This window comes from Sparus aurata, chromosome 10 (assembly GCF_900880675.1).
Source record: "Sparus aurata chromosome 10, fSpaAur1.1, whole genome shotgun sequence".
Classification (NCBI taxonomy): Eukaryota; Metazoa; Chordata; class Actinopteri; order Spariformes; family Sparidae; genus Sparus; species Sparus aurata.
This window is the reverse complement of record NC_044196.1, coordinates 5,541,520-5,569,349: the sequence shown is the minus strand read 5'-3', so window position 1 is coordinate 5,569,349 and position 27,830 is coordinate 5,541,520. Positions and strand designations below refer to the sequence as shown.

At 37.8% G+C, this 27,830-nt stretch overlaps 1 protein-coding gene across 1 annotated transcript; it reads right to left on the bottom strand.

Annotated features, from left to right (window-relative positions):
* Nucleotides 1-744: 744 nt before the first annotated feature.
* LOC115590432 (uncharacterized) lies at nucleotides 745-26,767 on the bottom strand. Its single transcript, XM_030431788.1, has 12 exons — nucleotides 26,764-26,767; nucleotides 23,915-24,256; nucleotides 8,496-8,837; nucleotides 7,422-7,674; nucleotides 3,924-3,970; nucleotides 3,673-3,735; nucleotides 3,200-3,466; nucleotides 2,251-2,511; nucleotides 1,812-1,925; nucleotides 1,286-1,324; nucleotides 1,107-1,179; nucleotides 745-775 (listed from the first exon to the last, which is right to left on the bottom strand). Exons 1-12 carry the CDS (start codon nucleotides 26,765-26,767, stop codon nucleotides 757-759), a joined length of 1,824 nt encoding a protein of 607 aa, XP_030287648.1. The 3' UTR covers nucleotides 745-756.
* Nucleotides 26,768-27,830: the final 1,063 nt, after the last annotated feature.

Genomic DNA, 27,830 nt, shown 5'->3' with positions numbered 1-27,830 from the left:
CCATTAAGTCTGTTTTCATCCAGCTGTTTTTATTTTCGATTTTTGCATCACCAGAATTTCAAGGAAGTCACAAAATGATTGTACACTTGACTGACGTAGAGCAAATAGGAGACTGTCCCCAAAATAATACAATTCATATTTTTTTTCCACATAATTGTCTAATGTTTAAGGTTTGACTGGCACTGTTTATGTCACCTTGTTGTGTCTTCTTCACCTAATTTTTGATTTTTAAAGATATCAGTATTGACTAATGAAACCAACTTAGATGTGGAATGATCCTATCCCTTAAATAGAAAAGAATAGAACAGAATGGAATAGAATAGAATTACTTTATTGATCCCAGACTGGGAAATTATTCAAGGGCTTGTCTTAAGTGACTCTCTTGCTGTGAAGCCTTTAATGAACTCTGTTTGAGCTTTTTGAACTATGTGCTGCAGTGACATATTCTCAAACTGCACAAAGTTTGATGTTCTCTTTCTTGCGTCATCACTCTGACTTCCCTTGATCGACACAAAGTGACCTTAAATTCAGGAGTCACTTTATGATTGAAAATACAATGGCAAGAAAATCTAAATTGCTAGGAAGTGAATTTAAAATTGACCAAATAACATGTTTTGACATTTATATTTATGTTGTTTAATATTTTTACAGATTTAATCATATATAGAAAAAATACAAAAATATTGAGCTACCATGAAATCATCAACTAAAAGTTAGAAAGGGAGACAACTTTACACAGACGATCTCCTCTGTACTTCAGTCAGGTGTCAGAGGCCTGTAACACACAGGAAATACACAAACTAAGATTTTATCTCAAATGGAAAATGAAAAGAGCTTCAGAGTTTAAATCATCAGGTCAATCTAGAGTAACGTAAAACTGTAATGCCAAAGACAATTGTATCATTATTTTCAGCTGTTGATGTTCATTTTGGTTTAAACCTCCAAAGAACATATTAAGTACATTTCACTAACTCCATTATAGTCATTGCAAAGCTTTTTCTAGTGGAGAGCTTTTTCATCATCTGTGTGGTAAGTACAAACATTGTGGTTGTAACTCAGTGCAGGTATATAAACTGTAATATCAGAGGAAACAGCCTCAGTCTTACCGATAGTAGACTGAAGAATAGACTCTCTTGTCTGGTACACGTGTCTCGGTTCCATCTCTGGATACGTCTGGCTCTGTTTGGGAAAAAGTAAAATTAATTCCACACTATTAAATGGTGTTTGCTCAGGTTAAGAGGTACAAATGTGGGAGAGAAAAATAAACGCTGCTGAAATGTCATACCATAACATCTGTAGATAACTTCGGACTGTTTGGTCAAACCTGTGGAAGAGAATAGAGGTGATTAAAAAAAATTGAGGAGGAGGTTTTTTTTTTCATTTTACAAAAAAATCAATGTTGTGAATGAAGTAAATTCTTCTGGTCCATCAACTTCAGTTAGGGGAGCGACTGACAGCTATGCACAGTCCTCATACTGATGACTAAACTGTGAGTTTAGTCAGACACCTGAAAATATTTAATCAGGTCGGATGGCTATAAAATGTAACACATTGCAAGAATGTGTAGAGGTACTATTTACAAGGAGTATTTTTCTGGATAATACGGAAGATAAAACTTGTTGCTCCAAAGACTTGCTTTCGCTGACGTTGATGGAATTTTACCCAATATTTTTAAAGGTTTTCAAAATCAATTATTGTAGCTCAAACTTTTGGTAAAAGTCTGAGGATAACCAACGTCAGTATTCAAGGTGCATTGAGAAAACAAATCAGTACAATATAAATGTAATATCTAGAAGTCAAGGTGAATTTACCTGTGTCTTTCCAACTGAGACAAAATCCCATCACCAACAGCAACGGAGCCACGAGTACAACAGTCCACAGCAGAGAGAGGAAATTAAGGGGCTGACTGACAGGAGGATGAGTGTCTGCGTAGGAAAGGAGACATTAAAAACATGTTTTCATCATCCTGAACCTGGAAAAACATCACACATGCTCACACATAAAAAGAATATAACAACCTAGTCGCCAGAATACATTTGGACATTGTGTGTATCTACAAAGCATTGATATGTTAATATAAAAAATATTAATATAAACATTAGCGTAACATCATATGGATTACGTTCTGATGATGATCTACCTCAATGAATATGAGCTGACACTCACACAGATGTAATCTGAATTTAATATTATTGAAATAATATTGTGACACTTTTGAAACGTCAGTGTGGCTGAAACAAAACAAATCACCTTCAGTCCTTTGGAGAACAGCCAGCCGGCTCTCTGGTGATTCTCCAGCTCCAGAGATTTCACACCTGTAGAGTCCTTCATCAGACGTGGAAACATTTTGGATGGTCATTGCTGCACCTTTATACCGGGTACCAAGATGGGAACCATCTTTGTAGAAATCTGCACTGAGTTCTGACTCAGATTTCTCCTTCAAACAGTGAAGAACCACATCATGTCCCTGCACCACAGGACGGGCTGGTACGTCCAGGATCACAGAACCATCTGAACAATGTGATAAGAAGATATTTTGTGTTAAACATTATTTCTGTGTATGAAACATCATCCAGGGACTATTCCAATTAAAAGGAAAAGAGAGTTTAAGAACATAGTTCAGATTAGGAATAAAAAGATCCATTCCTGTGTAATGTCTCAGTGATGCTATTTCAATTATTATTAATTTTGAATTAATAACTTTTCTATTTGTCCATCATGGCGGAATAATGTTGCAGACCTTTCTCGAATACCAGTAGCCTGTTAATGACTATAATTATACTCAGTATTGTAACTCAGAAGTGGCCTTTTTAGGTAGTCAACAGGAAATTCATAGGATTAAGATTGAAAATGATATTTGAGTTACTAATGTGTATCTTTCTTCATATACCTGCCTTTTATGGAAAGTTAGCTCGCCATCCCTGAATCATAGAAGTGGCCAATGCTGTTCTTTGACATGCAGTTTAAGGAGGGATAGCATATTAATGGATTTCATGTCAGTAATTTCATGGTCGTATCCTCCACATTGCAGCCTAAGAACATTTGCAGGGAAGAACTAGATGTAGTAAAACTAAATATGTCTTCCATACATCAAAATGATTGATTAGCAGAAACTCTTTTCCAAAATGCTAAGTTGAGCTAACTGTGTCTCTGCCTCAAATAAATCAGACTCTCTTGATTTACTATTAGCTAAACATACCAGTGACAGTGATGTTGACAGCACGACTCGTTCTTCCCTCTGCATCTTCACACCAGTACTCTCCACTATGTTGTTTAAAGGAAGGATTAATGCTGCAGGATGAGGCTGATGTGTTCCAGGTGTCAGAAACTGCTGGAGTTATTGGAGTTTGGAGATTCCTCATCACTCTCCATTCAGTCAAACCAGTGAACTCTTCACAATTTACAGTGAAAGTCTCATATTCAAAATGTTGCAGTCTGTTTGGAGAAACACTGGGAAAAGCTGCATCTGAGACAAAAACACAGAAACACAACAATCACGTTCAGACATGTTGTCGTATTCTCACAAGACAAGTTACAAAGAGATAAAAAGTATCAAAACACATTATGGTATAAACCAAATGCACATACCAGGAGCTAAGACACTTATCAGGAATATCACACAAACTGTTCACAATTTTTAGACTGGCAGCTAATTAATAAAGTCCAACTTACCAGCTCTCAGAGCAAAGCAGCTGTGGTACAGCTGTACAACGAGCAGGACCGACACATCCGTCACTGAGCAACACATGAAGAGAGCGTTTTGTGTTAATATTCTCTGGTGAAAAACTAGAAGACATTTGTTTTCGTCTTGGGATAGGTAGACTAGTGGCTTATTTGTGGAGGCTAATGAGGAGCCAAATAAAACTAACAATAAATGAAGTGTGTGCAGATGTTAACAACTATTGACTGACAAAAGTACTCACAAAGCCTGATGCAGAGAGCTGGAACATCCATGATGTTCTGCTGCTGACTGTCACAGCGTCAGACTGACACACAACTAAGACTAAATGCAGGTCGGACCCTCCTCTTCCTGTCTGCATTATTTCTGGTGTTGACGCAAAAGATGGTTTGAACTGCTTGTTTAGAAATATCTACAAGAGGCACAACTGCAGTGAGCCACAGAGACAGTCTGGAGGCGTGATGTCACTTCCTGTCAGCAGGATATCAGGGAGTTATAAATCCCTAGAGTCAAAACTGAATATGGAGAAGCAGCGTAAAGATATTATGCAGCACAAATCTGGAACAAACTCCCAGAAAACTGCAGATCTGCTCCAACTCTCTCCTCTTCAACATCAAGACTGAAGCCCTCTCTGCTTGCTGCTGCCTTTAGTCTTTTAGTCGCAGAAACTTCTTCTATTTCAACTTATTTCCCAATTTTAACTTGTTTTAATGTTTTGTGACTTGATGTTTCTCCACCTGTTGTTAATGTATTTTAATGTCATTCTTTGAACCTGTAAAGCACTTTGAGTTGGTTGTGTCTGAATGTGTTACACTGTATCCAAAAATATGATTACAAAGCAAATTCCTACTGAAACTCTGTCTCTCGTAGAGATTCTGTTGGATGAGATCACATCAGGAAAACTACCACACTCACCAGTGCCACCCACTGGCCATTTGTGGTATGCCTGGTTGAACATACAAAGTTCTCTGAGGAGCACATTAATAACTGTTTTTATTATTGATCTAGTTATTTTGATATTTTGAACATGCTAATAAATCTTAAAGTTATTTACATTTCAGTTGTTCAGTATAGTTTAAAAGTAAGAATCCATGTTTCCTCAATTTACATCTGATATCATGTTCTATTAATGTAAGACGTGTTTGAATTTAGATGAAAAAAGATGAGTGCATGATAACGTTACAGATCACATTATTGTGTAATGAAATGAAGATTCACTTTTTCCTCTTACTGTGATTTTATATAGAACACAGAATCTCTTCTTTATTCTTTAGATCAGTTCCTCACAGTTTCTCCTTCCTGACATGACAGTTAATGTGCAGCAGGGGGCAGAGTTGGACTTTACATGAACGTTCACAGCATCTACAGTATGTGAATGAGATGACGGACATATAAAGGGAGGCAGAGAGAGAGAAAAAGGGAACGAGTTGTTTTTATTGTACATCACAGATTCATCTAGTTTAAATACATTCAGTGTCATTTCATTAAAGGGGCAGTCTGTAGTTTTGGGGAATACATTTTGATCAGAATAGAGAGGTCTAAATTGATGCAAACCAAATAATAAATAATGAATAACCTGAATAAACAAACTGACTTTAAAGAACAACACAATTTATACTGTTTTACTTTGTTTATATGTGGCGGACCCTGTCACCTTTCTAGCTTAAAACTGTTGACCTTATTTTCCTCTGAGAACAGCTTGTTTATTCATGTGAAAAAAGTTTGTATTATTATCTCATTAATATTCTAAATCTTTGAAACTTCCTCTCCAAAACTGCAGAATGCACTTTTAAAAGCCAAAGAGAAGGTCCAGCTCCTGTTTTAGTTGTTAACAACAGAGGAAGCTGCAAGTGAACTGAAGACAACAATGATAAATATGATATACTTCATTAGCTGTGTTTGCATGGACCTTAATATTTCACTAATAATCAGAATAAACGGCCAATCAAAAAAAAAAAAAAAAGTCTGATCTGATCCGGCTTCATCTCAGTTATTTCATTAAGATGGAGAGGTATGGTAAACCTTTAGGAATAGGAAATATTAACCATGTAAATGCTTGTTCCAATCCCCTGGCTGCAATTAATATATTCTTTCTGCATGCTCGCTCCATGAGGGGTGAGATCAGAGGTGATGTTGCATCCAGGAAACAAAACTGGCCTGTTGCCGATGCAACTTACTTGTTGGAGGTTTGAAAGGAATTAAAGATTCACCTCGATGGTCGAAAGTTGTTCAATCAAGTGTTTGAAAAGAAGAAGAAAGCATGAATCCACTGAACCGCTGACCAAATCATAAACTGCTGGAGAAGTTTAAAGGCAGCAGACTAACAGTTTCAGACTGCAGAAGTGGTTCTGACCCTGACAGACTCATGGCTGATCTGATGGGAGAGTGAACATGACTTGCTGCAGTGTAGCAGTGAGGTTTGAGGATAACTCGTCTGTTCCTACTGAAGAGGACAGCAGCATTACTGGTGAGTTCAGTCTTGACACCTGGTGCTAACGTCACAACATTAGCTAACTTTAGCTCAATAAACATGGATGTGGAAAGTGTTTTGACAGAAGACAAAAATTAATGAATGAACTGAATATTCTCAAAAATGAATTCCTCTTCTGTTATATTTCCAGCATATTATCGCCTCACAGCGGCTAGATTCAAACTGCATCAATGTATCAATGTAAACAGTTAAGTTTGAAACACTAATCAGAATAAAGAAATACTGTCCATGTAAATATTCAAGCTTGAAACACTAATCAGAATAAAGAAATATTGTCCATGTAAATATTCAAGTTTGAAACATTAATCAGAATAAAGAAATATTGCCCATGTAAACGCAGCTACTGACTGATTTGAATTAATTTTATTTATATAGCCCAGTATTATAATCTCACTGCCTCAACCGGCTTTACAATCTGTAAAGTGAACAACATCCTCTGTCCTTAGACCCTCCATCCGAATGAGGAAGAACTTGCCATAATGAGAAGAAAAAAATATTTTAACTGGAAGAAAGAAAGAAAGAAACCTCAGAAAGAGCCACAGAGGAGGATCCTTCGTCCAGGACGGACAGACATGCAATAGATGTCACATGAATAGAACAACAAAATCACAGTTCCCATATTTCATTCACAAGAACATCTGATGGAAGTGAATTTTATAAAACAGGTGCCACCAAATGGTGTCCAACCACATGAGGTCCAGTCTGCTGTGGTGACCTAGAAAAAGTCAGGGCACAGAAGATAATCTGCAAAATATTAAAGAGATGCTGTTTATCGAAAAAGTACCGATTTAAGAAGTTGGTAAAACAGAAGTGAGTAATGATCCATGAAGGAGGCCTTGAGGTATGATGATCCAGTTGTAGCATTTATTTGAGGCACTGACAGCCAGACAGTTTATTTTGACTCTCCATGTGAGCTGCTGCCTCCTGCTGGACTGTCAGAGACATGCAGGTTGGGTTGTGTCTCAGCTGTTGTTAACACATCAGTATTTCTGTCTGTCTCCTCTTTGCTCTCTGACTGATCTGACTGCTGATGAATCTCATCTCTTCTTCTGTTTGTGTCTTCAGGTTGTTCGCTCATTTCTCGAACCTGCTACTTTCTTCATCCTTTCTGTCATTCTTGTAATAACATCCTCTGTTGTCTGTATTCTTCCAATGATTATCTGTAATGATTTCTCATATTGTTTCTTATTGTTTTCTTGTCTCTGTTTGTTCTCTAACAGGCTATTTTTATTCATGAGGATTAACACTGACTGAAGTTTCTTCTCGTTCTCTGTCCTCTCTGTTTCCACCCTCTGTATCTGAGACATCAGTTTGTTTCTGTGGTGCTCGTGTTCGTTCTTCCTTTCTGTCAACACGGAAATCGCATACATCATGTCCGATTTTTCTTCCACTCTCTCCTTTAACTTTTCATCATCCAGATCCTCCATGTTCTCCTGTCTATTGACGAGCAGCTCTGTTTCTCCTGTTCCTTCTTCAGGTCCTTTGTCGTGGTCCTTCTTGTTTTCTGCACACAAACAGAGGAAAGACACTGTTGAACTGAGACTATGAACCTGCTTTTAACCACGAGACTGTACAGCAGTCAATAATGTACAACAGTGTTTGGTATTAAGGACACATTTAATCAGATGTGTAACGTACGACTTTTGTTTTGACTCAGTTTCCAAACAACAAAGACGAGTGCAGAGAGAAGAAGTAGCACACAGACAACAGACATGATGATATGAAGTCCTACAGGCAAAGAAGGAGATGGCTCCATGAATACATCCTCTGAAATGTGAAACAAATGAAAAACATCACGTTTTCCAGCAGATACAAATAGAAATTTGAGAAATTCACAAAGCAAACCATTTTTCTACCTGGAACATGTATCTTTGCCTCTCTGGTCTGGTTGATGTGGTTCTGTTGGACTCTACAGGTGAAGCTGTTGCTGTGTCTCTTCTCCACAGTCACTCTGCTGCTGACAGTATAGAGGTCATCAGGACCTCTGACTGTCTCTGTAGGTCCAGCAGAGAGGAGGTTTCCCTCACCGTCCAGCCAGAACACCTCAGGTTCTGGATACCAGCCTGTAGAGTTACACTGTAGAACCACTCCACTGGTAGACTTATTAATTTTATCAATCCCTGATAAACTAACAATAGGCTGGGAGACAGCACCTGTTGGTGAGAAAGTGATCACATTCTGAGACAAATATGCAGTGTGGCATGTTGATACAGCAAGGAAGTGATTCATTAAAAAATAGCAACTTAACTTAAAATATGTCTTTGGCAGGCCAATACATTTTAAGATTTGTGATGTTGATGCTCATCTCCGAATTGTCTGACTTACCGACAGTGAGTTGGATGAAAGAATCCTTCCATAATGAAGGAAGAAAACATTTGTATTTTCCTGCATCAGAGATTTTCACTTTGAAGATTTTCATGGAGACGTTTCCATTAATCAGCTGATCCACAAACAGAGCTGTGCGGTAATTATACAGTGGATTCTGACTCTGATACACCAGCCGTCCATCTTGGTGAACATGGATGTACTCGGGGTCTAAACCAGGTTTGGTCCACTCCACTGTCCTGGAACTGGCACTGATGGGAGGATCAAGGCGACAGGGTAGAATGACATCATTGCCAGCCAAGGCAATGATTGGTTGAGATGAACAAATCAAGTTGGACTGCCCTTTAGGGAGTTGAAAAAAAAACAAAAAAAAACTGCTCAGTGACATATGACCATATACAGTATGTTCAGTCTGCAAATTCACTATGCCAGTACTGAGTTGAGACTTAGTATAAAGCCCATAGCCTATAAAAACGTAAATGTTTTGAATGACATGCATGCCGGTGTGGGCTTTAGCTTCAAATTCTGGTCTGGCATTATCAGTCTCGGTAACTCCTGGAGCAGCTACATTCTCAAATTGCCATAATGTGCTCTGAGACACATTTTAAGAAGTGGGAACCTTTGTTAAGTCTTACGCATAGTTCAGTTGCTAGTAAAATAATAGGCTTATAGCTTAATCAACAGGTTTGTATAGACATATTTTTGCTTCAGTGTTTAGAATTTTTATAAGAAAGGTGGAATGTCAAAAACATTCATAGTGGTTGTTATTTAAAAGGTATTCACAAAAAAACACATTTTTCCTTTACACCTAAAGACTTTTTGGGGCACCCTTCATTTACCTGTGATAGTTGGAAGGCAGAGGAGGATAATCAGGATAATCACTCCAAAGAAGTTGCACAGACACATTTTCTCCTGTGAATGAAAGTCAAACAAACAGGCTCATTGGACACAGTGGAATCCGTCTAAATTCCTATAAAACTTCACACTAATATCTATATTAGGGATGCACGATAAATTATCAGCTAAAATGAATGAGAATTTACATTATTGGTTATCGGCAGACAATGAAATCATAGCCGATAAATAGATTACACAAAGCCAAAATGCTTTAGTTGACTTAACAAGTGCTGCATTTACACAAATTATGTGGCGGAATGCGCCTTTAAAGTTGGTTTGCCGGCCGCCAGTAAACACATTCATCACGTCGAGCTGCTGCACCTGTAAATAGCCACATCGCTGGAGTCACCGTTGTTTTTCAAGTGCAGAAGAAGACAACACGACTGTAACTCGCAATACGTGTCTTATTAGAGCTTTGAATAGTAAATCATCCATCTTCGCCTGCAACATCGAAGCCTTTTTACCCTCAGGGGTGCATAAACTACAGGTTTAAAATACATAAAACATGAAGTAATTATTTGTGACCGGTATCAGCTCTGAGAAGCAGGTAATTATTGGCTGAAAAAATCAATATCATACATCCCTTTATACACACACATACACATCTTTATTGGAGCATGAGGTATTACTAAACACACTGCTTGATTATATATTACATTTACATTTTGACAATAGAAGCAAAGATGTAAACTGTTCATTCTAATTACATCTGGACAATGTTGCCAATAAACCTATCCCATTGATTCCCTGACAGTATCTGCTCCAGGCGTCTTAATCACAATTTCTTCTAACCTTTTTATTATATTGTTTATTTTTTACTAGTATTATTGTTTATTGTCATATTGAACAGTCCTTTGGCTGCTGTGACACACAAATCTCCCTGTTTGAAGGACTAATAAAGGAATTTCTGATTCTGATTTTGACTATTTATGGTCATGGTTGGGCACTGGAAGCAACATTTTGGCTTCATTCATGTTCTTCAGAAAAGAGTGACGTTAAACACAAAACTCATTCGGTATTTAACCAATATATGTTTTGTTGTTCAAGTATTACAATGTAGCACCTTCACCTATATTGCAACAATGTAGCACTTCTTGGACTGAGAAAACATGTTCCAAAACTAATTCAACTAACCTGTTTACTAATTTAGTGTTGGTTTAAATTAATCTTTAAAAGGTTTATCAAAATGAATATGTCACTAATTCTGGACTCACTTTTGCCACTTGAAAGCCACACAGGCACATTACAAAACCATATTTGGTAGAAGTTGGTGGAGCAATTACATACTTAAATAAAAAGGTTGAAGGCACTCGGTTCATTTGTAGGATGATCACACAAATGATTGCTTTAAAGTCAGTCTGCATTATATATGATATAAAAGTCAATTTTTGTCAGCTTACCTTGAGAGAAGGGTTGTATTCACCTGCGTTATTTAGATTGTCCTTTTGGTTTTTGCAGCTTTATGGTTTGTATTACATTAATCATTAACTGCGTTTAGGCACTGGTTATAAAATGAATAACAGTTTCTTTGCAGAGCTTGAATCAGAAAGCAGATAATGATTATCACTTAACTCTTTTATGACCAGCAGACACAGTTACACTATAGAATATACTTCTCCTGCCACCTGAATGAAAAACCTAAGATGACATATGTATTTTTTGGGTCATTTTAAGACTGCAGGTCTTTGGGCACAGTCTAAACCAGTGAAATTATGTCTAGCATCATTACTGTATTGTATTGTATTGACCATTAAAACAGGAATCTAAATTGCAACATGCAGCCGTTCGATTTCAGTTAGATATGGAAGAAGTCGTCACATTAGGGTAAATGTTGTGTGTTCTGGAGCGTTCATAATCTTTCTTACTGGGAATGTGGTGGACCCACAAACTACTGACAGCTGACAGCAGTTCAACTGGACAGAAATCAGAGAGGAGGAAGTTGGTGCTCCTCCTCCTGTAAAGCATGATGTTGATTTTTGTAAATAATGGACTCATTTACAGTAGAATCGATGTTGAAACAGGGGAATGCTTTTGGGCATGGCCACTTTGTGAATGACAAGTTGACATCATGGTGCGTCCTCTGTCCCGTCCAAACAGGATATGTCCTCCTCAGCTCCCTCCACCCTCTCGGCTTGAGCCTCGCTGTCGTCCAACAGTGCAATGATCACTTTAATGACCCATACATTCATTAACTCAAATGATAAGCACAACGGAGCAAATTCTGTTTGAAAGCTGTTGATGCCCAGCAATATATTGTTCAGAAAAATAAACACATCACAGAGCAGTGCACCAATATATTTGACACTTGTTAAAGATATGTTGAAAGATTTTAAAAATCTCATCATAAATCTCGTACATGTTTTGAAATACTGTCTGCACACAGTTGATTCAATCTAGTGGTTCTTATTACACCATCATAAATGTTGTTCTTGCTGTCATTTAGTTGCACTTAGTTATAATCAATCCCAATATAGCACTGTACCATGTTTCCTAAAATGTCAAATTTCATTTGTTTCAATTTTTTTGTTTATTTTTTTCAACACTCCCAGCAAGCATGAATTAATTCATCTGTAGTTTGACATTTAATCCCAACACCAGTGAAATGTGATGCTACATTTTATCACATGTTGGTCTTTTGGTGACTATTTGCTCTGAGTGCATTGACATTTTCATCTGTTTGTCTAATCTATGCAGATTATAACATCACTCTGTCTGTTACTTCTCAACAGATCCTCAATGGGCTCCAGCAATTTCTCCCTGTCAAGTTTCTGTTTCTCCAACATTTTCTTAGTCTCATCCAGTTTCCACTGAGCCTGTAAGAGGTTTTCCTTTTCTCTTAATAATTCCTCTGGTTTGTCAAACATCTTTTCTCTCTCTGTTATTTCCCTCTCCACTGACTGAAGCTTCTGCTTATTCTCTTCCCTCTCTCTCTCATTTTCATCAAGTTGTTCCACAAGTCTGCGTCTCTGTTTCTCCAGTTCTTCCCTCTGTTTGTCCAGTTCTTCCCTCTGTTTCTCCAGTTCTTCCCTCTGTTTCTCCAGTTCTTCCCTCTGTTCTTCCCTCAGTTTCTCCAGTTCTTCCCTCTGTTCTTCCCTCTTTTTCTCCAGTTCTTCCCCGTTTCTCCAGTTCTTCCCTCTGTTCTTCCCTCTGTTCTTCCATCTGTTTCTCCAGTTCTTCCCTCTGTTCTTCCCTCAGTTTCTCCAGTTCTTCCCTCTGTTCTTCCCTCTGTTTCTCCAGTTCTTCCCTCTGTTTCTCCAGTTCTTCCCTCTGTTCTTCCCTCTGTTTCTCCAGTTCTTCCCTCTGTTGCTGCAGTTCTTCCTTCTGTTGCTGCAGTGCAGTAATGGCGTTGTTCCTTTCTGTCTTCAGCTTTTGTGCCTCATCACCTTTTGTGAAAAAAAGACATGACAATGAAGAACACAGAAACACACCAAAAAAGTTGTATTAGACTGCAAACAAATTCTACATTCCCTTCTCCAATAAAATGTGTGACATTTCAGAGACTGTATGCTTTGAATGAACTGTGAAAGTAAAAAGTGTGATGTAGTGTTCATTTTCTTTTCCCCCACACAACATGAAACTAGATCAAATGTTATTAAATGTTATCAGTGTTTACACTGGGTTGGTGCTTTACACTCAAACATGCTTTTAATGTAACCATCAACAAGCTGCAGCTTACTTTTACGTTTCAACGCAACGATGCAGCATACAAAACCACCAAGAATAAGGACAGCCAAGCCAAGACACACAGCCATGGGAACATATGGAAGTCTGCGTCTCTGCTTCTCCAGTTCTTCCCTCTGTTTCTCCTGTTCTCCCCTCTGTTTCTCTTGTTCTTCCCTCTGTTCTTCCCTCTGTTTCTCTTGTTCTTCCCTCTGTTCTTCCCTCTGTTTCTCTTGTTCTTCCCTCTGTTTCTCCTGTTCTCCCCTCTGTTTCTCCAGTTCTTCCCTCTGTTTCTCCTGTTCTCCCCTCTGTTTCTCCAGTTCTTCCCTCTGTTTCTCCAGTTCTTCCCTCTGTTTCTCCAGTTCTTCCCTCTGTTTCTCCTGTTCTCCCCTCTGTTCTTCCCTCTGTTCTTCCCTCAGTTCCTTCAGTTCTTTCCTCCGTTTCTCCAGTTCTTCCCTCTGTTTCTCCTGTTCTCCCCTCTGTTTCTCCTGTTCTTCCCTCTGTTCTTTCCTCTGTTTCTCCAGTTCTCCCCTCTGTTTCTCCAGTTCTTCCCTCTGTTTCTCCAGTTCTCCCCTCTGTTTCTCCAGTTCTTCCCTCTGTTTCTCCTGTTCTTCCCTCTGTTTCTCCAGTTCTCCCCTCTGTTTCTCCTGTTCTCCCCTCTGTTCTTCCCTCTGTTCTTCCCTCAGTTCCTTCAGTTCTTTCCTCCGTTTCTCCAGTTCTTCCCTCTGTTTCTCCCTCTGTTTCTCCAGTTCTTCCCTCTGTTTCTCCCTCTGTTTCTCCTGTTCTCCCCTCTGTTCTTCCCTCAGTTTCTCCAGTTCTTCCCTCTGTTCTTCCCTATTTTTCTCCTGTTCTCCCCTCTGTTCTTCCCTCAGTTCCTTCAGTTCTTCCCTCACTTTCTCCAGTTCTTTCCTCTGCTGCTGCAGTGTGGAAAAGGCGTCATCCCTTTCTTTCGCAGTCTTTTGTAACTGATTTTGAAGAAATGTATTTTTCCTCTGCAAATTAGTTGTGTCACCTTTTGTGAAGAAACGACAAGACAATGAGGAACATGAAACAGTAAATTCAACATGTCCTTCTCTGATGGACAGAAATACATTTTGTTAGACATTTCAGATACTGTCAGCTTTGAATGAACTATGAAGGTAAAAAGCGTGATGCAATGTTCAGTTGTTTTCCACGACACACAACATGAAACTAATATTGATTTAATATTATCAAGAGTAACTCTGGGTTGTTGCTTTACACTGAAACATGTTATTAATGTAACCATCAACAAGCTGCAGCTTACTTGTACATTTCAACAAGACACAACCAAGAATTAGGACAGCCCAGACAGCCAACCCATGACACTTAGCCATGGAAACACGGGGGATGGATGTCTGATTTTATCAAACTCGGTTGACCTTTCACCTGCTGAGGAGAGACATGAGCAGAAATGTCAAACTGTTGAAAAATCTGATTATATCAAACTTGTTTTAAACTCATTTAAATGCGGAACGACAACAACAGGGCATTGTAGCTCAGTGGGTAGAGCTGGTGGACTAGTGATCGGAAGGTCGCTGGTTTGAATCCCCGGCTCCCCTGGGGGGGGACTGAGCTACATGCTAACCCCAGAATTCCTCCTGATGTGAGCTGGCAACTCATTCCGGGTGTACCCTGGCCTCCGCCCATGCGTAACACTGGATTTGGCCCCAGTCATCTAATTGTCACCATGGATCTGACTGCACAGTTGATTAATGCATGCAGTGCATTTGTGGCAAATTCCACAAATGAGTGTTAGAAGGAAGATAACAGCACAAACCATCCTGGAGTGATAAAGTTTCAAATACAAAGTTATGAAATAGTAATTATTAGAAATACAGCTATTACAAGCAATATTTCTGTCTCAAACATCTAAATCAGTGTACAAACTGTTCTAAGTGTAAAACATGTCATCCCATTAAGTTACATGTAAATGAATAATTAAATGTGCAGAATCTGTAGCAGTAACATAATTCCAAATAACTTCACACTTTTAATTCAAAGCCACATTCAGACAGGATTAATCTGGAGGTAAAGGAACTTTAACACACTTTTAAAGCTTTTTAACTGTCAAAGTAATTTAGTGATAGTGTCTGTACATTCATGGGTCCATTCAAACAAGAACTCCCAAAAGCCTATTTGCCATAGTGGAATACATCAACCTGTGTCTGACAGAAAAATAGTCCATGTGATGAGATTGAGATTATACTGACATCATCCACATGTTTTATCAATAAACCATAAGGATGAGACAGAATCAGCAAACAACTTTTCTGACAGCATCATAAGGTGTTACCATGTCTTTGTCTGGCAGATTGGCAAAGCTTTGTACCGCTTAACTTCCTCTGTTTTTTTACACACTGGTCAACTTTAACAATGAGCTGATTAATAAAAGTAGAAGGAAAATCACCTGCTCATGCAAACATAAATAAATAAAACCTTTGCTGTTTACATTACTACAGACTCTATTCAAATTTCCGGAGGACGTGCGGCTTTGCTGACAATCAGGTGACAAATGACCCCCAGACTGGATTATATACATATAGTGAACTTAACTCAGAGCATGATAGCAACAATCTAAACAAGACTGAATTCAGTTGAGAAAATCAAACAAACCTGTTGTGTGCTCGAAGGTGTTTCACTTCTCACTTCTGACTAAACTGCAGTCAAAGTCCTCAAATAAAAGAATTTGTACTTTGAACGTTTATAATTAGACGAGGTGTGTTCACTTGATAGCACAAACATGCACGTCTGTATAACAATCAAACAGACTTATTATAGTGTTACACCAGTCAGATTAAAGGATGTAGATATCAAACATTTTGAGGATTCATATTTGCTTTCATGCTTTGAAGTCCTCTATACAACTTTGTGTCTCTATAATTTCTTACCCACAGTTGTAGGAAATCATTTATGAAAGGCATTTACAATAATGTTGAAACCAAATATAATACACTGCAAACATCAGGTTTGATGTTACGATGATCAGGTGGCTGGTTGTTTTATTGTAGCAGAGTGCTCCAGACTGTGATCAATCATTAGAGACAGCGTGAGTAAATGTTATAACTAGGAGCACCTGTGTTATGATCCGGCCTCCTTCTACGTCTGAGAGGTGGCTGTGTGTACTGCGACTCACCTGGATGATCTGATTGGTGTAGTGGGTCAATTACCACGCTAATATTGTTTTTTTTTCCCTCAGTGAATGTGAGTTCAAGTCCCGTAATTCTTTTTTTTGTTTAAAAGGGTTCCACAGTTCCTCTGTGTGATGCATGTGTACTCAAACAGGGAGAAGACACAATTACGTGGTTTTAATAAAGATTTATCAGAGATACACATTCACAGGAGGAGCAACTCTCCCTTTTCCTGTTTACAACGTCTTCTGTAACAACCAGCAACTTTGATACAGCGACTGAGGGTCAGACACGTATCAGGTATGTTTTGCACAGAGAAAACCTGAACAAAGAGGCAGATCAGAGGACAGCTACGTCTTCTCTTCCCGTTTTCAACATCTGTTGTAGCTACGGCGACCACAGATGCATTCAGCTGACGGTCGCCAGTTAACATGAATCGTGTTAATCCGAAACATCGGAAAGTCGGAGAGCGGTGGGCTCTCTCAATGATGGGCGGAGTGGGGAAATTATCTTGCCCCAGAAACTGTGGGATCAACCGGGACATGAAACCAATGATATCACTGCCTTCAGCAGACTCTTGAATTCCAACGAAGCGGAGATTAGAGCTTCGGCTTCGGTTCTTCAAGTCATCGACTTTGTCCATAGCTGTTGAAACCGAGCGCCAAACTCCGGCACATTGTTCCCATTAGCCCCAACATGCTGCTCTAACAAATTAACTTGTAAAGGAATTCTGAATGCTGCTCAGACTACTTTGAATGGATCCACATCAAGATTCGTTAGCATGTAAGTCTTGATTTGTTGAATGGTGTCCCACAAAGTTTGGAGTGAGATGTGCCGCTCATCCATTTTGACAAGGACGCAAAAGGAACACACAAATCTCGCAGCTGTATAGAGTGACGTAGTTAATGCTCATCTTATTTAGAGTCAGTTCAGGTCAAACACATATGGATCAGGATAAAGGAGAACTTACAAAGCTACTATAAGAGCAACATGCAGATGTGAGCTTGAGACACGTTCACTCACGCTGCGGCCATCTTGAACAAGTATCCATCGACAACAAGTTTGTCAGGAAGCAGGAAACTGCTAAAGTCCTCGACTCAACTGTTACCTAACAAGGCTTGTTTTCTTGTCTGGTAGAGTTTCATTTCATGACGAATACTATGTGCAATTCTTTACCTTTACCATGTGATCATTTTTGTATACGTTACTATCAATAATGATTCTGATTGAATGGTTGCTTTTACGCTTTTCCCCATCAGGGGCCTTAAATCTCATGGTCCTCTCAGCTCAGTCTGTGATACAAAAGTCAATAACCAAACAGCAGGATGTTCCAAATCATTCAAGTTCATGAACAATTTCTAATAAAGAGTTTAACTTGGCTCTGTGTGTTTTTCACCAGCTGCATGATGTAGCAGACACAGCAGATACTGTTATACCATAACACATGACTGGTTTTGTCTCCTCCAATTTTACCAATTGTAATATATCAGCCTATTTGCACGGGGCGCTGTGTCTGAGTTATTTTAACTTACAACTTTAATCTAGAGTATTTGAGTTGTTGGCCTTGAAAAACAGTGGTTGTCACTGTCACTAGCAAAATCAGGCAATGTTGGAATTGATAACTTGTTTTTCTATATATTTCTTACTCTTTAGGATGGCACTGTCAGTTAGTAGCTTGTTGTTGGAGGTCTACCTACACAGGTTGAATGCTTTATTGTTAAAAATCTGGTTCAGAAATGTTTAAAATCATGTTACAGACTTGCTGAACCCGATTAAAAACAGGCTCAGTGGGTATCACAGGGATGGAAAACCTTGAAGTGGACACAGTACAGAAATGTACCTATGAAGAAAAAACACTGAATTTAACATTACAGCCGGTTAAAAGTTTTAAAAAAATAGCTATTTTCAAAAAGTAATTAAATGATTGAGTAGTTAAAAAAAGCTTTTATTGGGTGTTTTAAAGGATTGTCCAGGTTTAAGAATATGCATTGTGAAAAGACCTTAACATGGTCGAAAATGTGCTGTATGAGTAATGCTTTCTTCATTACTGTCTTCTTTCATCCTCTTCAGATGTGCACTGTTAATTTACAGTTGTTACATTGTCTTATGGAAAATGGTAATAAACCTGTAAAAAAATACAGAAACTTGCATATGAAATTACAGTTAAAGATGTACAAATACAATAAATTGTCGTTAAAAAACACAATATCAATGTAATCTTACATTATGGTTAATTTACTGTAATTTTAAAAATAAAAACTAAAATTACTGAACAAATCTACTAGTATTTCATTGTTTTATTAGAAAACAGGAAAATCTGTAAAAAATTACAGAAAATCTCCTGTAAAATTACATTTTTTTCTTACAGTGTGCTTCATCTTCATCCTTCACTGGCTTTCTCACTGAAAAACTGCACAATGGTTTTTCCTGAAAGTGCAAATAATCTGACGGTTTTGTGACATTCCCATAAACGCGAAATCATTAGATCTCAGCACAAATCAGATTTTAGAGATCACCAACACAGATTTGAGATGGGAATCAAAGCTCATGTCCGTACGAGTTAACTTACTTGAACTCACTGCTGATGAAGAAGAGCTAAAGAGCTGCTGGTTGCCAGAAAAGTCAGACAACACCATTTTGTCCACATCGCTGTAAACAAGCATTATTACAGCAACTTTCTGGGTTTCCAAGGAACCGTGAGTACTGATAAAACACTTCTTGTGGATTTAAATGCTCCAAATAAAAGCCTATGGTTAAAAAAAAAAATCTATAAATCTCGTAGTCAAAGAGCAATTTTTGCTCTTAGTTATTATTATGAGAATGTAATCGTGTGAGCCGCCTGATTTGCGATCAATATTTCCTTCTGTTACTTAATTTACCTTTGCATTTACTTATGGTGATCATGTTTTAAAGGTGTGCTCTGTAGTTTTGAAGGAGACATTTGAAACAGAAGAGAAAGATCCTCATGACTGAATAAACAAATTGACCTTAAAGGACAGCACAACTGATACTGTTTTACTGTGTTTATATGTTGGAGAACTTGCCACTCTGTCCTGAGTTGCTTATATGCTTTTTTTGTTATCAATGAGCTAATAATACGGATATGGAATATTAATAATCAGAAAGACTGGCAACCAATATTTGGTACGTATTCACAGGTACAACATGTACATAATTACTGTTACTGCTACTTCATACTCAGACTTCTCTACAGTTATTTGGTAAGTGTAGTAACTAGTAACTTTACAGATTCAGACTCATAATTAGAAAGCAGTCATTTGTGACGTATAACCTTGAGTGGTACCACCGAGTAGTGACAGACAGAAGAAGGGCTCAGCGTCAGATCAAAGAATAACATTTTTGAACGATTGATTTGATCAGCAGCTGGACACAGCTTCTTTACCTTCAGCTTTTGGACGGTGAGTTGCCCTTTTTTTCTCTATGTAGAATCAGAAGCAGTTGTGAAACTGTGTTAGACACAGAAATATGTTAAATCTAGAAACATTTTAATTAGTTACATCATAGGTTTTATGTATATATGTATATATCAGTCTATTCTATTTCTTACCTTTTTATTATGTTCTTTATTTTTTTAATATTATTAGTGTTTTTTTGTAATATTACTGCAATAAAGGAATTCTGATGGAGCAGTGTTTAATTTTAAGTACACTTTAAAAGTACATTTTAAATACTATAACGAGTCATTTTGAGAGACATTATGAGCTTTTATACTGTTTTGTGTGGGAGATCCTTTTTTTTTTTGGATCAACCGACTGCTGTGATGAAGACGTTTTATTTAATTTCTGCTCAAGTGGCACTGTTGCTAGAGCATCTTTAAACATATTGACGGAAATGTCAAGGACGAAATTTTGATTTAAGAGGTGGGGGGGACACAAGTATTTTTACTAAAACTCCAGCTCTTTCAGTTCACTGTGTTTTCTAGTAGTTCTTCTAGTTTTCTATTACTCTAGTTTACTGTTCCCTTTTTTGGTTTGAATGGTTGTGAAGCATGTAGCAAAACATTATCACCTGATTCTGTGTTTCACCTTGTTAGTCAAACTCGCTTCAACACAGTACCACCAATTTTACACTTATTTTTGGAATATATGGTAAACAGACCTCATTTTATAGAGGAAAAAACTTAGTTTCACAATACTCATGAGTTTGGATGTATAAAATCACATTTGTAATCCGCGCTTTTATTGTATTTTTCCCTAAATCTTTCATTTCTGGTGTTTTCTTAAACAGTTGCTGCCTAACACAACATAAAATTACATGAAAATAAGTGTGTCTCTTTGGCATTGAATATAAGCATTTTTAAAATATTTGCATTGTTGAGGCTCTACAATTACAATATTATTATTAGTACTCCTAATAATAATAATAATAATAATAATAATAATAATGTTTTTTATTTATCAGCACTTTCAATAAAACTCAAAGACACTGATTTTTGAGAGCTTTGTAATTGATGTGGAGGGTCTTGAAGAGGATATATTGGGAGCCAGTGAAGGTGTTGCAGGATTGCTGTAACGCATTTCTTTGAGTACCGTAAATTATCAAATAATAGCCGGGTTTCAATTAACCGCAGGGTCCCCTTAAACGCCGGGTGCAGGTGTATATTTTCATATTTTTTTTGTATATTTTCGGTTCCAAACCAATGCCAGTCTAATTTGTTAATTTTTTTAAATCAAGGAAGAAGACGCTGCACTTTTTCTTCTTCGCCTTTTTCATATATTGTGCTGGTTTTTGTCAGTCACTATCACACTGATGATCGCCATGGCTCCGGTGCAGCAAAACAATAAAAAGTACGACTTGAAATTTAAAATTTCTACGTAAAATATGCAGAGGAAAACTCGGGAGAAGCAGCCACTACGTTTCTCTATCGAACCCAAGAGAGTGAGGGATTGGTGAAAATATCAAACTGAGCTTCAAACAATAAAACATTTATTTGTACAGTATATATGTACTGCATACATGGCTTGAACTGTTCAAATACACACACACACACACACACACACACACACACACACACACACACACACACAGTAATTTAACCAATAAAAACACGAGATAAAAGGCAAGCAAATATTTGCATCAAAACAGACACAACATAGTAATTCAGATAAACAACAAAAAATAGTTAAACAGCACAAAAAACATCCACAGATACAAACATAACTGAATTACCAGTATAACCACAGACATTCCACTGGTTTTCCCTGTTTAACTTTCGTTGTATTTTTCTGTTCAATAACAGCATTAGCATTAGCTAAAATTTAAAAATACATTGCAGATTACAATATAATTATAAAGGAAATAGAAACACAGAATTGTTTTTCAAATGACTTGTCCTGGATGGTCTGTTATCTGTCTCATTCACCTGCTGGAGTGTCGAAGAATGATGTAATCAAATCAATGTGAGAATTCTGTAACCATCATGTATACATATTATTATAGTATAGGTATTATACATTACCACGGGGCTCTGCTGAACAGTGTGCTCAACTAATGTTTGTATTGAAAAAATACAAGGTAATGCAACATATCATTAAATTTAAAAACAAAAAGATGCGTCATCATCCAGAATCAGCTGCTTATTTACACGTCCAGCTGTTGAACATCATTAACATTCATTCAGCACTGTGTTTCTGGACACCTGATGAATGTAAGTTCAGGATTCACTCTGTTCTGGTTCTGATTCTTGGTGTCTGTCAGGTCCTCTGAACATATCTGCTCTTCACTAGCTCGGCCCTGACTGTGCCTGTCTGTTATTTGATGCTGAGCACAGTGAGTATTAATTAAATGTTAATTGACTAGTTTTATTGTCTCTGACTGTAGTTTCCTCTGAATCTCCTCTCTCTGTCTCTCTGTCTCCTCCTTCTGTTTCTTGATTTGCTGAATGTGTCTCTCTGCTTGTTCCTTCTTTTCACTTATTCTCCTGACCTCATCCATGGTCCTCTTCATTAGGTTTTCTGTGGTCATGAGCAGTTGTTGGTGTTCCTTCTTTCTCTCCTCCAGGTTCCAGTTGGCATCTTGTATGATTTCTTTGAGTTTACAGTATCCCTGTGCTCTGTTTACTGTTTTATCTCCCTCCTTCTCTGTTACTTCTTTTTCCACTGATTTAACCTTCTTTTCATTCTCCTCATTCTGCTTCCCTGCCTTCTGCATTTGGACGATGAGTTGCTCTTTTTGCCTCACTAGTTTGTCACTCACTTCCTTCAGTATCTCAATAATCTTTGTCATATCTTTCTGTTCTTCATCTTTGTTCTGTAACTCCTCACTGAGTTTTGGCAATATCTTATCCAAATCCTCCATTTTCTTGAGTTCTTTCTCTTCATTTTTCTTCTTGTAGTGCTTTTTTGTCTCTGTGTAGAAACAGAAGCAGTGTTACACAGCACATTTTAGAAACTGCAAGAGACACAGAGGAATGACTGAAATTATCTATCTAAGTATAAACATTAGTTCGTCTGATACAAATGACACCAAATAAAATCTTAGCTGTGCTTCTGGATCATTTCATTTCAAAATACAGCTCACACCATTTTAAATAGGAGGCTCTTTCCTGACTCACTGTCAGATGACAAAGTAAAATCATCTGACAGTAATACTGTTTTGAGATGATTTGTCACATATCATAACCATAAGCTCAAAAGAAACTTAATTAATAGTAATATAAAAATATGTTTTTGGCTCACTGGTTTTGCTGCGTCTCCATTTCAAGACCAAAAGGACATTCATTAATTCCTAGGGACTATGAATGCTAACTTTTATTCTCGTTTGTGATGATCATCTCTGTTTGTTGTCATAACAATGAGTATAATAGACAGAAAATCATTACTAAATAAGTTAAGTAAGTGTTTTCTCTCACCAGTTTTGCTTTGTCTCCATTTCCAGACCCAAAGGACAACTGTCAGAATAAACAGGACACCAAGCAACACACTAATGGCAACACAAGGAGTACAACTTGATGGGTCCATGAAGTCACCTTCTGAAATAATATTAGAGAGAAACACTTTAATAAAACTTCATGTTGGACACAAAACACATGGTTTATGTGCCACCCACCAACCAGCAGGGTGGTTTAAGATGACACTTGTGTTCAAAATCATGTCGACCTGGAACATGGATGTGTGTCGTATCCAAGAATATCAGAATGTCCAACAACACAAAACAGTCTGACCATCATTCAGATTGTAAACAAACACCCAGGCTAGCCAAAATTTTGGAACAGGTCAACAACTTATGGTTTCTTTGAGGCTTGTAAGGCACCTTCCACTTCAACACTATATTTATTGTGTATTGAGGGAATATTATGGACATTTCAGGTGGCCTTACATTTGGTTTAACCTCCAAACACTGCTTTGGAAAATAAGCTGTTTGCTCGTTTGCAACCTGTCTGATTGTCTGACATGTCATGTTTCTTGGCCAGTTTATGTGATTATAACATGAACTTTAACACTAATACTATAATGTTATTTTCACAGATAGAAATGAGAGTCAAAACGACACAAGTTAATCAATTGGAATTACCCTTAAATGTTCTAATATTTGTATTTTGTATCCCTCAAATGCATATTTTTTTCAGTTGTTACAGAAAAAAAGCTACATATTTGACTACTGATGCATATGAAAAGCCAATTAGTCAATTTTCCAACTGCACAGTGATTCTGGTATGTTTCACTACAAATCTTCCCAAACACGTTTCCTCACCTATCTTTAGTTCGATGAAAGCTTCTTTCCATAATGAAGGAAGGAAGCATTTGTATTTTCCTGCATCAGAAGTTTTCACTCTGAAGATTTTCATGGAGACGTTTCCATTAATCAGCTGATCCACAAACAGAGCTGTGCGGTAATTATACAGTGGATTCTGACTCTGATACACCAGCCGTCCATCTTGGTGAAGATGGATGTACTCGGGGTCCAATCCAGGTTTGGTCCACTCCACTGTCCTGGAACTGGCACTGATGGGAGGATCAAGGCGACAGGACAGAATGACATCATCTCCAGCGTGCGCTACGATTGGCTGAGTTGAACAAATCAGGTTTGACTGCCCTGTAATGAAAAGGAAAAAAGTGTTGGGCAAGAAAAAAAAATCTTGTGAGTGTTTGTGTTTTAGCTTTTCTCTGATGCAACTTGCAGTCATTTAGAACATGTACATCAAAACACAATCACGAACAGTAGTTATACAGTTTTTTAATAGATTATGAGTCTGTTTTCTTTCCAGATTTGCCCTTCGGATTTTCAGAAAATAGAACCGATGAGAAAATGATTGCTGCAGACTGCAGTCCAACTGGTGCTCTGTGAACAGGTGAGTTTAGGATGCTCTTTTAAACTGTTATACAAATGCTTGTTTTTTTTTGTGATTGCCTTGGATTTATCCATTAGTACCAAGTTTGGTTCAGGTTAAGGTGAAGAAAAATACATTCATACAAAAAAAATGTTTTGCCATTTGGCCCAGCGACTTGTTGGATATATATATTAGATTTCTAAGCATGTTTAGATCTTGTGAGTCAGTTTACCTGTGGTTACTGGGAGACTGTAGAGTAAAAATAGCCAGAATCCAAACCATATGAAGAGACGCATTTTCTTCTGTGAACAGAACAGAGGAAGTCAGTGTGACTAAATGTATGTTTTCAAAAAATATTTGAAATATTAACCTGACAGATATTCCAGGATGAAACCAGGATCAGTGTACATCAATGTAACATCAATGTTAGCCTAATCAATCAATCAATCTTAACTTAAAGCACTTTTAAGTAGCAGGCAGAAGACATTAATAGAAGTATTTAGCAACAGTTAAGTCAATCACTGAAATAGATGATATTGTATATTTTGATAAAGTATAATACATGCTCGATTTTTCTTGATATAGATATTGTAGATTTATGTAGACTCAACAGTCGCCCCGGAGAAAAGCTCTCTATGTATTCACTTGGTCATATAATGAGCGTTACATTATACAGTAACAGTATGATAGTTGGTAAAAGCAGTGAAACCAAAATCCTTACAAACTGTAGCGAGTACAAGTGCGACTATTTAATCATCATCAGAATGTACAGCAGTGTTATTGAAAAGTAATTCAGAGCGAGCTTACCGTGATATAAGTTGTTCGATTTGCTCCAGATCCAGATTAGACCTTGGACTGTTTGTCACTTTATGGTTTTACAACTATATAGAGCAAAAACTGTGACGGCGGTTGGTTACTGGTTTTATATTAACAGAGACACTTTATTTTTTAGACCAACTGCTGTGATTAGGAAGTTTTATTTAATTTCTGTTCATGTGGCACTGTTCTTTACTGGAGCATCTTTAGAAATATGAATGTCAATTTGATCTATAATTTGAGCTTTTCAAACCACAAATGACACATACAGCAGGTTAAATGTAATCAACATTTTTTTTTCTTGAGTACAAAGTGAATGTTGGGCACATTTTATTCAGCAAGTCACAGAGTGCACTGAAGAATTGACTGTTTTTCTTTTTTTTTTTTACATATAACTCGGACAGGCACAGACTCAAGAAATGCAGTATAGGGATTCGAAATGTCTCTGACCATTCGCCTGTTTATCTGACCCTGCACCTAGACAATATGAAGAAAAACACGTTTTGGCGACTTAATACAAGTATCTTAAACGATAACAAATGTAAGAACTATGTACAAAAGGAATTTAAAGACTACATGGATAACAATAATAATGGGGAAGTATCGCCAAGTGTTTTGTGGGACGCTGCTAAATCAGTGATCAGAGAGAAGCTTATTGCCTACACATCACATAAGAAAAAGGAAAGAGATAAAAAGCTGTCTGATTTACAAGAAAATCTCCAAGTGTTGGAGAGGGAACATGTTCAAGGGAAGGATCCCTGAAACCTAAACAAAGTCAGCGCCATCAAAAAGGTGTATATTAAATAATTGAGCATCCAAAGTTCTGTTTAGGGCTAAACGTTGTCAGGAGCCTAATTTCAGATAATTGATAGATAGATAGTCTTGCTTTAACTCCTGTTGATAGCAAAAACTTTTGTCAATATATTAAAAATATTTACACTTCAACATTGCTTTGGCCTCTTCTTTAAAGTGAAACTCTCACCAAAATGCAACCTAGGCTTTATTTGTGAATGTATATGAGTCAAACCTTTGTGTAAAAGCATCATTACGAAAATGTTTTTTTTTTTTTTTAAGGAATATCACAAAGCCACTTGTAATGTTTTGACATTGTAAATGTTTACTGTCAAACACAGGTTGTGCCCTTTGTCCACTAAGAGTTTTTGCTCATCCTCCTCCTGAAATCCTGAAGGCATCTTTAAAAAAACAAACAAAAAAAACAAACTACAAAGTGCATCTTAAAAAAAAACCAAACTATTTTGTATTTTCTTGATTTTATAACTCAAGATTTTACTTTTACAGTCAGCGCGTTTACATGCACAGCTTAGTCAGATTACAGCCATAGTCCGACTATGCTACTCAACCAGACAACTGCAATTATCCGAGTATACATGCCGGTGAGAAAATCGGATTACTGGCCGTAGCATGTCATACCCCGGTACGCTAGGTGGAGCTGTACCCATTCCAACTAGTGGTAACAGAAACACCTCCAGCTGACCTCTTTACATCACCAGCTGCCTCGGCATTCAAGAAAGATGGCGTACGAAGAGCGAGACGAAGCTACATCTTTGTACACTTCATATATAGTGTACATGATAATTACACAAACTAGGTGCACAATGGCGCTCTTGCTTGTGGTTATTTCGGAGGAAAGACGCCACCGCCGCCGCCCGTCTACTTCCGGCTCACGGCCCCGGGAAAGAAATCTCGAGCCTGCGCAGAACGCAAAATCTGATCTGATGGGACGTATTCATGCACACTGTTAAAAGGGATTTGGGCTTTTAGTCAGAAGAACTGTTGTTGTCAAGCTGGGAAAACTCATTGCCCATTACAACAAAGTAAGAAGAGTTACGACAACTTCAACTTTAAAAAAGTGCGGAAACTCATCAAAAACCCATAACAATCCGTTCAGTTAACTTCATAATGTACGTAAGGTGAGCATTCCAACCAACGCGCATGCGCAATCAATGTGACGTCACTCGCAGTGTTGGATTTGGAAATCCGAGGCAACCGCCATCTTTTTTTCCTCGGAGCCGAGCCGTCCAAGTAAGTACATAAAATTATTTTTAGCAAAGTTAGTTCATCTGTAGGCAATGAGCATTAATCGTCTAACGTCTCTCCGTCTCGAATGGTCCGTCAGCATAACCTGTGATATAATATTTAATGTTTAGTTTGTTTTCGGAAATACGTTAGCATGTAGCGCTAGCCAGCTAGCGGACTGAAACAGCAAGCATTTAAGGTAGAGTTGAGCCTCATATTCGACCGTAACAAGCATTCTGCACCATTAATATGCTCTTATACAAGTGAAAACGCGAGACCTGTCCTCATTATTACGGAAAAATTTGTCAACAGTGGGAACATTATACCTGGGTCAACCGTTAATTTAACGTTAAATTATGTGACGTCGCCACTCGTAACGTTACAAGAACCTTTGCTCGCACTCAACCTGGCACAGCATTGACAAGACAGCCAGATAACAGAGCAACTCACGGTCCGTGGGGAAGAGGAAAAACACTGACCACCGCT